General features: G+C 30.6%; 1 protein-coding gene across 50 annotated transcripts in view; it reads right to left on the bottom strand.

The window, feature by feature from the left end:
- RIMS1 (regulating synaptic membrane exocytosis 1) overlaps positions 1–14,970 on the bottom strand; it is a 446,831-nt gene that overhangs the window by 87,079 nt on the left and 344,782 nt on the right. For 21 of the 50 annotated variants that reach the window (XM_019749281.2, XM_074333172.1, XM_074333174.1 and 18 more), the window contains one exon: positions 439–551. The exons of 15 other annotated variants lie outside the window; for them this stretch is intronic. In XM_019749281.2, coding sequence (XP_019604840.2) covers positions 439–551 — 113 coding nt within the window. Of the gene's footprint in view, positions 1–438; positions 552–11,113; positions 11,144–14,970 lie in introns of all 50 variants that reach the window. 14 more of the 50 variants (XM_019749282.2, XM_019749278.2, XM_074333173.1 and 11 more) reach the window with 1 other exon arrangement.

The following is a 14,970-nucleotide window of genomic DNA, read 5'->3' as shown; positions in this document are numbered from 1 at the left end:
GACAGACCAATAAGAAATTTCACACTGTATAATATTCCCTTCAGTAACAAACCACGATTGTAAATATCAACCTAAAATGGTATTTAAGACTATAAATGTGTAACTTAATATTTAATGTAATATTAAATGATATTCAAGCAATAAAATGCTTTTATATGCCTTGCTTATTTATGTGAATTTGACTATTGATAATCGATCATTTAGTGACTTTAATAGCAAGTATTTACATTTTCTTTTTACAAAAAATATGAAATCCAAGTTAATAACCAGTGTTTTAATAAAGTTATATCTTGTGAAAATATCAAGAGGAGAGAGGTTATGATGCAAGACTATATTTGAATAACTTCTCTCATATAATTTGGTGCTTGCTAGTCCTACCTGGTACACACACTGCACATTTATAAAGGGGAGACTATTGGTGGGTACTACTAGTTTTACCTTGGAATATTGCTCGCGATCAAGTTCTTGACTAGAACCAGACCCTGTTGTCTGCTTAAATCGATGCACTTTCATTTTCATCTGTCTTGTTCGCTCCTCCACTACTAAGCTTGCTGCAAAAACACACAATGGAAGCCTATTAAAACATTTATTGGGGTGACAATTGTTAGTAAAATTACATGTGAAGCACCTTTTAGGAACTGAATGGTTTAAGACTTTCATGCTTTTGATATGACTTCAATCAAATGAAGTTTAGAAATAACATATGATTAGTAAAGTAAACAAAATGCATAAAATATAATGCTAGTCACTGCTAATCTAAAGATGAACATGACTCAACTCACACAGAATGGGGAATACAAATGCTATAACAAAAGTACACTATTTCTTCATCTGATATGAAATATTTTCAATTCCATTCATAAATAATTATGTGACACAAAATCTAATTGTGAAAATGTTTTATATTTAATCAACTGGTTGTCACATGTACATATATAGAGAAAATATGCATACTGAACACATCACACATATATGCACATGCTTACATGCATGCACACACCCACTTAACATCCTCAGCTGAGTCCCTAAAATCTGTTTTCATTGATAAGAACCTGCTTTTATGAGGCATTCTTACTAAAGCATTAATTTATACCAGTAGCCTTCTTGAATATTTGCCAGTCTTAAAATTAGACTTAAGAGAAGTTTGCTATTTCTGATGGCTATGTCTGACGACATATAAAAAGAGTCCTAGGTTTTGAAAATGTAATATAAAAATTTTAGCTCTGTAATTTATAATATGTAAAGAAATATATTCCATTTAAATATTTATTAATCTCCTAAGTAGCAACTGTGACTGTTTAGATGGAAAGAATTACAGCCTTCAATAAAATGTAAGTTATTTTAAGTCAGAATCCATCATAAGTAGCTTAGCTTGAAGACCCTGGCTTTAATTTTTACCAATAAAGGAGAAAAAAGAGCTAGGGGTACAATTGTGTGCAGAGTAAACTCTTCAAAACATATACCTGTGTGGTACGAGTCCTATGTTTACTTTTTACAACTTATCTTTTGCCAACTTCCCAGACTATTCAACCTCTTCAACAAGTGCTGAGATTTATTTCTAAGTTGTGCATATACACACATATACAGAAAAAAAAAAGTTCTCATTAATGAATCGGGGATTCTGCCAAGAGATCCTAATGATTTAAAGGATAATGGAAATGTTGATATATCTGATTGGCTGGGTTGTTGATTTCATCTCTTACAAGAAGTCTATAAAAATACTTGCTGACAAATGGTTAAACCTGGGCCTATCATCCTTGATAAAATACACTGACACCCACTTTAAAAATTAAGTAGATATGTAGCTTTTATTCTATGTTCAAGTCCAAGAAATACATAGTTTAAAATTTGTGGCTAGATGTTTTTAATCATTGTTTTAGCACCAATTATTGCATAGCTTTTGTTTAAATTCAGTAAATAAGATAGAAACTATCAATTCCTAACATCACAGTTATGTGAATTAAAGCAAAGACACACACTTGCTTTGAAAATCTTGATTTCAGAGACAATAAATGATGACTATTAATGATTAAAGGGTAGTTCAATGGAGATCTTGAGAAAAGCCATTCAGAAATTTTATAATTACTTGATAATACATAAGGAGTTATAATGAGTACTATAAAGCAAAATGTTACTTGAGAGTAATTAGGAATTGATACAAAGTTATTGAAAAATGTGAGTTTTATTTAGAAAAAGCCATATGCAATACAAGAAAACGTACAAATATCTGTTCTCTGTCTTCTGCCTGTGGGCACTTGCTCTTTCTTTGAGCTTTGAGCAAGACAAATGAACTGTAATCAGTTGGGCTTTATAATTAAAGCTTAAAGCAATTCAAATCAATCTCCACTTGGGATAAGAGCAGATTTAAATGATATTAGCTTAATATTCTCACTAAATAATATTAATTTTAAGAATTTTTTGACATTGATTAGCCCATAGCTTTGCAACCTTCACTATAATGTACTTCATAGGGAAGAGCCTAACTTGACACTGAAAAAATTGTTTTCAGACAGACCTGAAGCAGTCTGAAACAATTCTGTTAACTTAATCTTGCCAGGACAACACCCTGTCTCTCTAAACAGTATTACTTAGCTTATGATATGGCTGCATTTAAATCTTTACCTTGCAAAACTCAAAACTAAATCACAGGAAGACAATGGTTAGCCTAACTAAAATAAATCTTAAAATGGTTTTAAATGATTTTATTTTTACTTTCCAAAAAATTAATATATTATCTTTATTCTTAAAGAAGTAAAAGTTCAAATCTTCTCATCTGTCAAATAAAGTCTCTAAATTAATATTGACACAAAACCATGAATAGACCTCTTTGACTCTACAGCAAAACTATAGTAGCTATGTATCTTCATTACTTGCTCTCAGAGTGCAAGAAGCAAAATGCAAACAACTACACATTTACTTACTCATATCAAAAAGTCAGATAATTCCATATAATTCACATTTTTTTAGTATTTCTCATTATTTCCTGATATGTAGATTAGTGTGTATTCTGAAGTTGTTTATACAAGTTATGTTTCAGTAAAAGTTTTTTTCATAAATATCAATGAAGAATTTTCAGTGTGAATTTGGACATTTTTAAACTTTTCTACAGATTTTGCTTATTTTGTATTTTATTTTTCAACTGTATGTTGTAGAATAAAATGACATTTTCTTTTTCTGGATTATTGGTATGTCAATATAAGTAGTAAGACAAATTTATGAACCGAAATAGAATATTTATCACAAATTTGAACCAGAAGGTATGATTCCATTAATGTACATGATTTATACAGAAAATAATAAATACTTAGTGATGATTAAAAGTGAACTGAATCCTTGGAATATTATTACCTGTTGAGCAGCTCTCACTATAAGCAAAATTAACCACAGACCAGAGAGCTGAAATATCTTACTTTGAAAAGCTTGATTACTGATAATTTGAACAATTTATATTATTTTAACAATTTAATGCCAACAGCAAACTTAAAATATAGAATAAAATATTTTCCAATTCGCCTACAAATCCTAGAATGAAATTTGCATTTGAGGAATGTTCTGAATGTCGGCAGAATTAGAAACTAACACAATGACCAAAATACCAGTTGCTAGTCCTTTACAAAAATATTTTTAAAAAATTGGGGGGCTTTTGGGTTTTATTTATTTGTTTTTTTAATTTTGAAACTGCCACATACTTGAGAGTTCAATAAGCCTTCTCATCTTCTACTACAGATATAATTATCATGTAGTTTCATTTAGTCTTTTAATGAAACTATAGCTTACATATATAATACAGTCAAAAGATAAGGATATGAACTAAAGACTATTTCGGCTACAAATAGTGTGACAGTAATATACCATTCATCTCTCTTAGCCCTTAAGGTATAATTAATATTGCAATTTCATAAAAAAAGTAGTTTTTAAGTTGGAACTTTTCACTATATTTTCTATAAGCTAGATGATCTGTTTGATGCCGAATAAATTGTGCTTTTAAAAGCAGATATATACCTAAAAATATTTATTGAAAATAACTCATTTTCTTTAGATCAATTTTACTTTACATATATTGTTGTTTCTAAATTCTGGCATTTTTATCAGATAAATCTGCATAGGTCAAAAATCAATTCAATACTACATTTGAGGAAGTATAAAACTGGGGCTTATTTTCAGGGGTTAAATTAAAGCCATACTTGTGAAATCATTTTTGTCTTCAAAACTCAAAAGAATAACTGATTGGAACATGCAAGGTGAGAAAAGTGAATACAATTTTAAAAGTATGTAAGTTCTTACAATTTCCTAATGAAAAGTATTAGATATTATTGAAACTAAAGACATTAAAATAATTCTTTTTTCATATCATATGCTTTGCTATAAATTCTTAATCTATTGTTATGGTTGATCTTAGACGAATCTATGAACAAGGTGAAATCATGTACAAATGATGTTTGTGCCTACATGGATTTTTCTCTATTTCTTTTATAAGATTATTAAATAATTCTATGACTTAAAAAAAGAAGCTTAAGGATCTTTAGTAAGTTTTCCTTAATCCATCACAGAAAAGTTACTATAGAATTACGTCCTCCAAAGAGAATATAATTTTCTGAATTTTCTGGGAAACTTCCTTGACTTACCAGTCATTTACGATTTGCTTTAAAATATTATCAATATTATAGCTTTGTGTAATTTCAGGTCATTATAATTTAAAATTTAAATGTTCATAAATACATTAAAATTTTATTTATGAATTTACAATTACATAAAAATGAATCTGATCCTCAAATTCCTTAAATGCTTAATAATTCTCCCTACGCATCTAGAAATTAACATGAATTTGAAATTTCAAATGTCTGCTTATAGGCAAAAAAATCCATACAATATATTGTTAAAGTTTCTAATACTTTCAAGTATTTTAGGTGAAATATGTGTAAAAGAAAACAAACAAAAATTTCCATGTTTTTAAGTATATCTAAGAAAAAAGATTATGAGTATTTTACTTTGTAACAGAGTTAGCTAGTACATGTGTCAAAAGTGATACACGGTAATATCTGGGCAGGGTGAACTAGTCTAGTTAACTAATGTGCTATCACACTGCATGAATAGAAAAATTAATGCTTCCGCTCCCTCACTATATAGCAATACAATGAAGAGTTTGGTGATAGTAGAGCCTCATTGTTGCTCCAATGAGTGTCACAGAAAAAGAGCAATGGTAAATGATCACGTATGTGGAAACTGTCAGGTTGAATGAAACGTATGAATGAATACCTCCATTATTGACAGCACTGAAAACAAATCCTCTCTGATGCATTTTATTTAAAAAAATCACTAATAGTGGGAACTCGAATATAAGAAATAACATATGTGAAACATAGATTTAAAAAACAGTAAGAAAAGATAAAAAAAATTAGCTAATTCAGCCTGTAACCAGCATAAACAACACAAAACTTGAATAGAAAGATAAATGGTTTGGTATTTGAAAATTCAAAATGTAATACTAGTCTCTATTCACAGTTTTTTAGACTTTAGAGGAATATGAATTGTTAAGATGGGCAAACATTCTCCAAACACCTGGACACAATGTGGCAACAGGGCTAAAACCCAGAACTGGGAATGGCTAGGCATGGATTGGAGTCTTAGACCCATCACCACTTTTCAGTTCATCAGTTCTGCCTTGATCGATTCCCCATATCTCTCTCCTCTATGGATTTTTTATTTGGAAATAAAGAGAGTGTTTAGAGTAACCTCCTGCAGTTGTAGTCTCTGGTTTTAATATTAGTACAGTAGGGTATTGGTATTTTTATTTTTCACATTTTCAAAAAATGGAAAATTATCACTTCCTCTATTACCTAATTTCCAGCATTTGCCAATTTACCAACACTATATATGTTAATAGAGAATATATTCACCATTGTAGTTTACGTTTTTCTTTAGTGCTTTTTTTTCTTCCTAATTAAAAGATAATGTCTTCCTTGCATGCTCATCCTTATTTTTGGGCTCATATGAGTACAACTGTAGTAAGCAACTTTGATGTAATACTTAGATACTCTCTACCCCTCCAAACACATATATCGTATATATACATAAAAATTAAAAGTTTAAAATATTTTGACTATACAGAAACGTCCAAGTTCTGTGTCATTTTCCTAGAATAAAATGCATTTCAATTTGCAAGGGTAGATATGTGTCAAATTCTGCCTAATTTCTTCATACCTTTTTATGATTCTTTTGGATGTTAAGGATTATACTATAATAATATAAACAAAAAATAAAGATAATGTCTATCTAGCATGAGAAACATAAAATGCAACAAGTAAATAACACGCATTAAGTGGAAACAGCACATTGTTTTTAAGGGCTTTTAATGAAAATAACCTGTGTATTGGTATAGAAGTGCCTGCTTATGAGGCTCTTCTTCAAATATCTTTGTGAAGAGCAACCCATGTAATTAAGGTTTCTCTGGGGAAATAACAAAATCATTCCCTGGGGTCATGCTGTTTATCCCAAGTAATCTCTAATATGTTTATCCATATTTTTTCATTATTCCAATTACACTGGTGTCAATAGAATCTATCTTGAAAGTCTCGGTGTGGCATAAAAGCTAAATTCAACATTAATTTGTTGACAGTCTTTTCCCTTTTTTTGTAAAATGTGTAAGAAATATTACACTATTTAGGGGACATATACATCCTTTAAAGGGGAAAAATCAAAAAGCCTATCGATGGCTAGACATCTGTCTGCCTTCTCTTTTCCTCAGCCTTTTCCCCCACAGATTCCAGGAACAAAGGGGTAACAATGCATTAACTCAACGGAGCACTTCTTGCAAGTTGAGGTTTGGTTGATTTTAAATGTTAAGTATTTTGAAAATTTAAGAGCGTGTAATGCTATTAGAAATAACCACATTTGAGTCAGCAGAATGGGAAAATGGAAGGAAAACCAAGAGTTCTGAATTGTTTTATATGACTTGCTTCACCCTCTATGTCTCTCAAGTTTAATGAGAAGACCTTAATGACTATATTCATGGATTTGTGGCAAAAAACAAATGGATAAATTAAAAACATTTACTAATGGAGCTCTAAATATTTATGAATGAACGTTAATAAATATTCATTATAAGTGTTCAGGAAAAGCATTGCCCTAGAAGGTTAAGAAACTTAAACCTTTGAAATCTTAACATACAATAACAGGAAATGAATCACCCGGCTTAATATGCATCTAATAAATATGCACCTAATAAAAATGTAAATAAAATAGAAATCCTTTTCTACTTAATGACAGTTAAAATAATGCTGTCTGAATGATTATTAATAGTGATTAATGATGATTTCGAAGAATATACAAAAAATCTAATTACATATTTGTTTCTATCATGTGTTTCACAACCATAGTATACTACTAAAATTGCATCTAAATGAGGTTAATGCTAATAGTTCCATAACAAATATAGTTTATATGACTTACCATTCAAACTATTCTTGTCAATATTTCAAGAAGAAAACTACAGGTAATTTATTTGAACATTTTTTTAACAGAAACCTGTACTTTAAAATATACTTGACTATAGACAATTCTTAAATGTCCCCTATTACCTTGTTACAGTAATTACAAATTTTATTAGTGAAACAGGAAAACAAAGAGCAACAAATGATATTAACTCTTTGTTCCTGTCCAAATCATTTAATCACTTGAAATCTAATAAATTTTTATTCTCGGTGTATGTACATTACACATTTTTTTATGCTTAAGGAAATTCATATTTGTAGAAAAAGATATGTGTTTTGTTATAATTCAAAATTGCTTCCAAAAGCCAAAAGTTAATGCACTTAAGAAATATTATCTAAAGGCATATAAATTAGAAACTTATTATGATAATAATATTTTTTCTCTCACCTTGAAGTCATTTAATTTCTGGTTCTGTTTTGATCTTCTTATATCATTATTTCGATGCCCCCAAACTACATTCATGGGCTCTTTAAAACTGTCCAAGAAATGTAGCAGAGATGGAAAAATTGGCTTACTTTTAGAATGAATAATTTAAAATATGCCTACAAAGCAGTATGTGAAGCGTAAAATGATATGGTCTCTCAGCTTTTAACATAAAAGTGGGAGGTAAAAGGTAAATAATGTGATGTGAACTTTTATAGTTCCTCAGTTAACTTTTCAACCCTAAGGATGTGTCGCCTTTATTCAAATACACCAGTTTTGTTTTTTCCAGCTGCGTGGTAATGGAGGGGCAAGCCCGGTATTAGAATATTTAGCTGAATGGTGAAAAATCCTGTCATCAGGGGTAGGTAGGACCCCTAATTGGGCCTCTTCAAGGTCCTGGTATTGTGAGTGGTGGTTGTCACAGCAACATAGGACAGTGGACAGGACATGAGCTGTGGAGTCAAAATCTGCCTGGCAACTGCTTTGTTGACTTAGGCAATCCACTTAATTCCTTTGATTCTCTTACTATAAATTAGGCAATAATACCCTCCGCACAGTTGTGCATGTGTTGTTCCCATAATTATGCGGTATGCAGGCACAATAGATACTCAGTAAATGCTATCTGAATGTGGGAGACCCTGTAGAGCAAAGTGGTTAAGAATAAGGTCTTTGGAGTGAGGCTGGAAGCTCGTTCCCTGTTCCACCACTTATCAAATGTATGACTGATAAAGAGCCATGCTTTTAATTTTTCTAAGCTTAAGCTTTCTCAATTAGAAAATGAGCATATCAATAGTAACGTCTCAGGTTGTAGTAAAAATATGAGACAAATACATAACACTCTTAGTACAGTCATTGACATGGAGTAAGTGCTCAAATTCTATTTATCATTAAAAATATTAATAGTATTTCACACCTCTCTATATGCTTCAGACATATGCTTTACAAATATATACACTGGAAAAGTATGTGCTGCTCCCCTACAGGTAGGGTGACCAAAGAGCCCAGTTTGCCTGGTTTTAGCACTGAAAGTCTTGCATCTCGGGAAACCTCTCAGTCCTCTACAAGCTGGGACTATTGGTTGTTCTACAAGATCATCTACCAGTCATCAAAAACAAGCTCTCACTAGGAGCTCCTGGAGCCTGTACTGTCAGCTAGGCTCGGCGTGCCCCAGTCCTCATCTATCTAGGAAGCATTCAAGGAAGTTAAACCTCCAATCTGTTCAGCCCAAGAAAGATCAGCTCACAGCAGAACAGAAGGGTTTCTATGTAAAACATTTTTTTTTCTCGCTTATGGAGTAAGTGAGCCTAAAATTTGACTGTACACAAATTCCTTGAACTTGCTTCAATCCTTTCTGGTCTTTTCAAACTTTTCGTGGCTAAGCAGTGCTCCCTGAAATCCTCTGGAGGTGTACCATCCACTGCCTTGCCTGGATGCATTTTTGGGAGGTCCCTCTTTGGTTGTTTTCAGACATGTGGTCCATTCTGTGAAGCACATCCACATCCTATGTCCATGGAATTCTTGGCAGAGTGGGGACACATTTCAGCCAGGACACAATGACCCGGTAAAAAATGTAACAATCTGACATGCTCGCAAGGAGCGACTAAATGTGCATACTTCCTACAGACTTTCGACTGTACCACTTAGGGATTTTGTTTTGTTCTGATTAGGTAATTATGGCTTTTGTCTAATAATAATACATATTTAAGAGCTCTAAATGAAGAATTATTATATTTTTCTTTCTTTTGGATAAATGAATTAGGTCATGACCCATTACTATAAAACTTTAATGCTTTATTATACTAAAATTTGTATTGCAAATCCAAAAAAATTCTTCTTCTGAATCTAGGTACAAATGTATTGGTCATTTTTGCACTACTGAATCTAAAGTTGTGTTTCTGGTACCTGAATTTAAAACGCAGGATGACAAGAAATGTATCCAAAAACTAGGGACCAAAACATCTTAATTAAATTGAATAGTATTTTATTTTTTATTAATATATGTTTATTGCTTACTGCGTCAGGTACTATGCTAGAATATGTATTATGTGCTAGAATATAAATACATTTTTGTAAATTCAAACTAAAGTAATTGAATATCATCTCCCATTTTCATGCTGTAACACTGAGATATGTAACACATACCTCTATATACGTATTAGTTATTAGGGATAATATATTTGGGATCCGTGCCTATTAAAATAGGATCCACTAACGTATAGTGAAAGAAAGTAAATGATAAGAGATCTAGCTTGTAGTCTACTACTCATCAGCAGTGTGGATGGATAAATCTCTTTAATCTCTCTGAATCTGAGTTTCATCATCCCTAATAGAGATGATGCTACTCTCAGAACTCACTTTTAGGGTTACTATGGACAATAAATCGATCCAATCATTAATCCACAAATATTGAGTAAATGTACTTCTATTAAACTATAAAGCATTACATAAGTTTTAAATGTTATTAATCTTATTTCATTAAGAGAGAGCTCATGTTCAAATATTTAATTACCAGGATGACAGTAACACAGAATAGGAAACGGTTGGTGTGGGTGGTACATGAGAGTGGGATGAGATGTGCATCTACTTGAAACTCCAGTCCAAAGACCAAAAAATCAAATGTGATCCAAAAGACAGTAAGGTAGTATGCCAGCACTGTGTGGACTAGCAGGCTGACGTTTCCCACCTATGTCCCTCAGAAAGACAGACTTCTTGGGCATTATAACAGTATTGAGGGCATGAGGAGTATCATTGTAGCAACTATTTCCCGGACGCAGGACTGCAGTGGGGGCCAAACATTTGTTCAGCTTACTGCTGTCTGGAAGGGAAAATCCAGGGATTTTCCACTTCATTTTACCAGACATTACCCTGGACAGAAGGTAAGAATTAAATACTTTATGAGAGCAGGGGAATGCAAACAAATAAACAAGAACATATAAAAAAATGTTATTTTTTCCATAAAGAATTGTTTTCTAGCTGTCAGTAGGGATAAATTTTGAAGCAAAAATTCTTAATTTCAATAGTTACTTCTTTGATGTGAACTGCTCACAGTACAAAATAATACCAAAATGCCCTACTAAATAATTGCAGGGATTTTGTTAAATAATTTTGCTCATTATTTCAATAAATACAGTTATATAACTCTCTCATATATTATGTAAGGAACAATATTAAATGGTTAAAAAGTTACATTAATATTTACCTTTTGTGGAAGAGTTATATTTTTCTTGTTCTTCAATGAATTAAATGCACATAATGATGGAAACAAAAAAAAGAAATCAGCAAATTTATAGTTAGACATGGAAATGTGAATCAACACAATGGTATGAATAAAATGCATAACATATAATGTGACATAAGTTACAATGACAAACCATGAGGAAGTCTCAAATATGGTTTAAATTAATTAAGGAAATAATGAATACAACAATTTAGAGATTTAAAATAAATCAGAAATATTGGGAAATTAATACATTTGGCATTTGAAAAGTATATTTTGTGGTATTTTTTCTTGCCTTTTAAGAATTAAAAAATATTTCAACACCAATTTTACTAAAAATATTTAATTTTAACACATTTGACTTTCGATTGTAAATGTACTTAACAGATTATTTAATACTCGTAACTAACATTTTTATTTCAATAATGATAGCATTTCAGATAATTTGAAATTTAATACAATAGATGAACAAATAAATTCTATTTTTTTTACTAGAAGTAGTTATTTTCTTTTCACTGTGAAAAATATTCTATAACATTTTCCACATGGAAGAAATACATTCTAATTTAAGTAATCCTTTCTTCCTTCTCCAGTTATGCTAAAATATCTCAAGGTGAAATTGGTTTTTGGAGACTATTATTTCCTAGCATTTCATAAAGCTTTATATCAACTTCCTTGTTGGCATACTATTTACTGTGAAATAATGGCCTATCTAGATATTTCTGAAAGGGAATATCATAGAGGTACAGGTAGGAGATATAATCGAACACATAAAACATAGCTGTCACACCAAGTGCTAATTTATGAATGATCTTTAAATACTTATTTAAAAGACATCCTGTTGAACACACAAAAAAGATCACCTTGTTTCAGAAAACCGTACAACATTTTTATATAACCAATTATGCTGCTTTCAAGCTTTTCTCTACATAAGAGCTACACTGGAATACAACATTGAAATATAACCAGAGAAATTTCTTGGAAGTCTTTTCTCTCAATTATCACATACCATTTGAGTTACCTAAGTTTTAAGGCTATTTTTTCAGCTACTTTACCTCAAAATCTGTATTGTAATCACCTCTCTTCTTTCTCCCTAACTATACTTTAACATAATTATATTTTATATAGAAAATAGGCTAGCATTCCTAACTTTTAAAAGAAATTGTGAAATAATTTGTCAAAATTTAAGTGAAATGTATTTTCAAATGATATAATAGCCTTTAAAATAATACATATTGCTTTTATGGTATAAAGAGAGTGCAGTAAAACTGAATTATAGAAAAAAACAAAAGCATGCATCCAGCCAAAAAATCTAATCATCTCAGAATACATCCTGAACTCAATAATGTAGATAACTGTATCCAGAAACTGTGTATGAATAAAATTATAAGTTCGACAAGAAGTTGTATCACTATCCAGGAATCTAAACTGCTTGAAATATTTGCTCTTTAGAATCAACTGCTTATTAACTCAATTATTTTTTTAAAAAGGAAAATTACCCTCTGTTAAAAAACAAACAAACAAAAAACCACAAACAAAAAGACTGTAAACAAGGAAGGCAAATGCACTAGAGCCTTAATCAATTACAAATAAACTGCATTAATCATCAAAGAAGATAGAACTAAAGTTTAACAAATAATATCAAAAGAAAAAAAGGTAATTCTAGAACCCTAAGAATAACAATGAAATCAATATTAAACAGAACATGCTAAATTCTGTCTATCCCATGAATCAAATTAGAAGTTTACTTTAAAATCATATTTTAGGATATATAAAGATGACATGTGATCTATTCAATTTGAAATAAATCCATAATAACATGACGGCGGATAGTATCATCATTTACCAAAAGTCCCAAAGCACATATTAACATCATAAAATAGACCAAATTTATTTTAATTATAGAAGAGCACTGAGATATAATAATACATGTTGTTATATTTTTAAAAGTTTGTATCTACATAACCGTAAATTTAAGGAACTTCAAATAACAAGTGTTTACTAGTGGTTTACTACTGTATTTGTGATATTAAATAATAAAATAACTCCATCAATTTCATCCTCAGTCACTCCTTTCTTCCCACCTCAATTCAATCCTTATAAATTGATGATTTCTCTGAAAGACAACTGTGAATATGAATATCATAAACAGTAATGTTGATATTAGCAATAGAACATGAACTTTTTAAAAAAACAAAATCCAGCATACAATCCAACTGATTTCATAGATGCAATTGTTATTTGTACAAAAATAATATAACTATAATCTCATTATATGAGAGTTACATGCAGTACCCCTACATGCTTTTGAATCTTAAATGTTTTAGCAACTGGAGGAAATGCAAAGAATTTTAGGAACACATGACTTTTTGAATATCAATCTTTAGTAAAACATGGCCAGTAACACTAATTTTGTAGCTAACACCAGAATTTGCAGTTGGTTTAGTTGTGCAACAGGAAGTCACGAAGGGATAATTTAAATAAACACCAATTTTAAAAAAAATAAATTTTAAAACAATTTCTTCTAGGGTATTACTAATTACATTCTTAATAACATTAATCTTGAATTATCTTCTCAAAATGTTCCCAGAAAAGAGAAAAGAAAGTTTGTTAAACAATATGAATTGAGAATTCCAGTGATTAATTACTATTTTAGAAAAGAAAGTCAGAGTTTCACATAGCCTCGTATTTTCCTGATTAACTAAATGAATACCCTTAAAACAACCCTGCATATTAAAACATGATATATTAACAGGATGTGTAAGTTTAAAAAATAATACAAATCCAGAGTTTACTGTATCAGCATTAATCTATCAATAAGTTGATGCTTCTTAAAAATCTACACTAATTTTTCTATAACCAAGGTTCTGCTTATAAACTCTGCCATATCAGTCTTTGAAACAATGTATTTATCTTCTTAGATCTTTAACATTTTTGAGATACATTCAGTACAGCATTTCAATTATGTGAGTAAAGCAGGTACCCAGCACCCTCAAAACAGAATGAAATACAAGTAAACATCAGCAACAACCAGCACTGTAGAAAAAAAAATATCCAATATGTTAACCTTTCAGTTGTTTCAGAGAAATTAAGACTTTCAATACATGTTTTAAATATAAGTCCACTGCATTTATATTACAACCCCAAATTAAAAATTATTTCAGTAAATTGCTTAACGAATCCCTAGTGAGATTTATGTGATAACCTATACAGATAACAAATCATTTCACCTACTGAGAAATGGGATAGCACCTTGGGTCACATGAAGGAAACAGTGATTATTTTAATCCAGTATTTAAATCATCTAGAGCCTGTAGTTTAGGGAATTTAATTTCCATTATTGAAACAACCCCCACCCCCACTGGAAAATAAAAGTGTGCATATGTTTAACATAAGGAAATTTTAAGTAACATGAACTGTCAACAAAATATTAAAACATGTGCTGTCATTTTTTTATTGTCCAATTTATATGAAAAACACAAGATATTGCAAATAATTAAAAAACACTAGTAAAGCTCTCAATATGATTGAGCGTTTCAGCAAGGAAATAATTTAAAAACAAAGCTAAATAAGTCTCCTTTTAACACAATATTTCATACTGTACGGAGGTTTTTAAGTTTTTATTTTCTTTGTTCTTTGAACAAAGGTATCTCTAGGGCTCATTCTGTTCTTTTAGTTGACCATCTAAAAGCCATTCATTCACTCAATCAGCAAAAACAGAGTATATGCCATGAGCCAGTATAACACGGCCCTGGAAATAAAATTCTAAGAAACTTAAATTCTTAGGATTCAGCAAATTACATATGATCAAAATACTACTCATTTACAAAAAGAAGCAT

This window comes from Rhinolophus sinicus, linkage group LG05, assembly GCF_036562045.2.
Source record: "Rhinolophus sinicus isolate RSC01 linkage group LG05, ASM3656204v1, whole genome shotgun sequence".
NCBI lineage: Eukaryota > Metazoa > Chordata > Mammalia > Chiroptera > Rhinolophidae > Rhinolophus > Rhinolophus sinicus.
The sequence above is the reverse complement of the archived record's forward strand: the minus strand, read 5'-3'. Positions and strand labels throughout refer to the sequence as shown.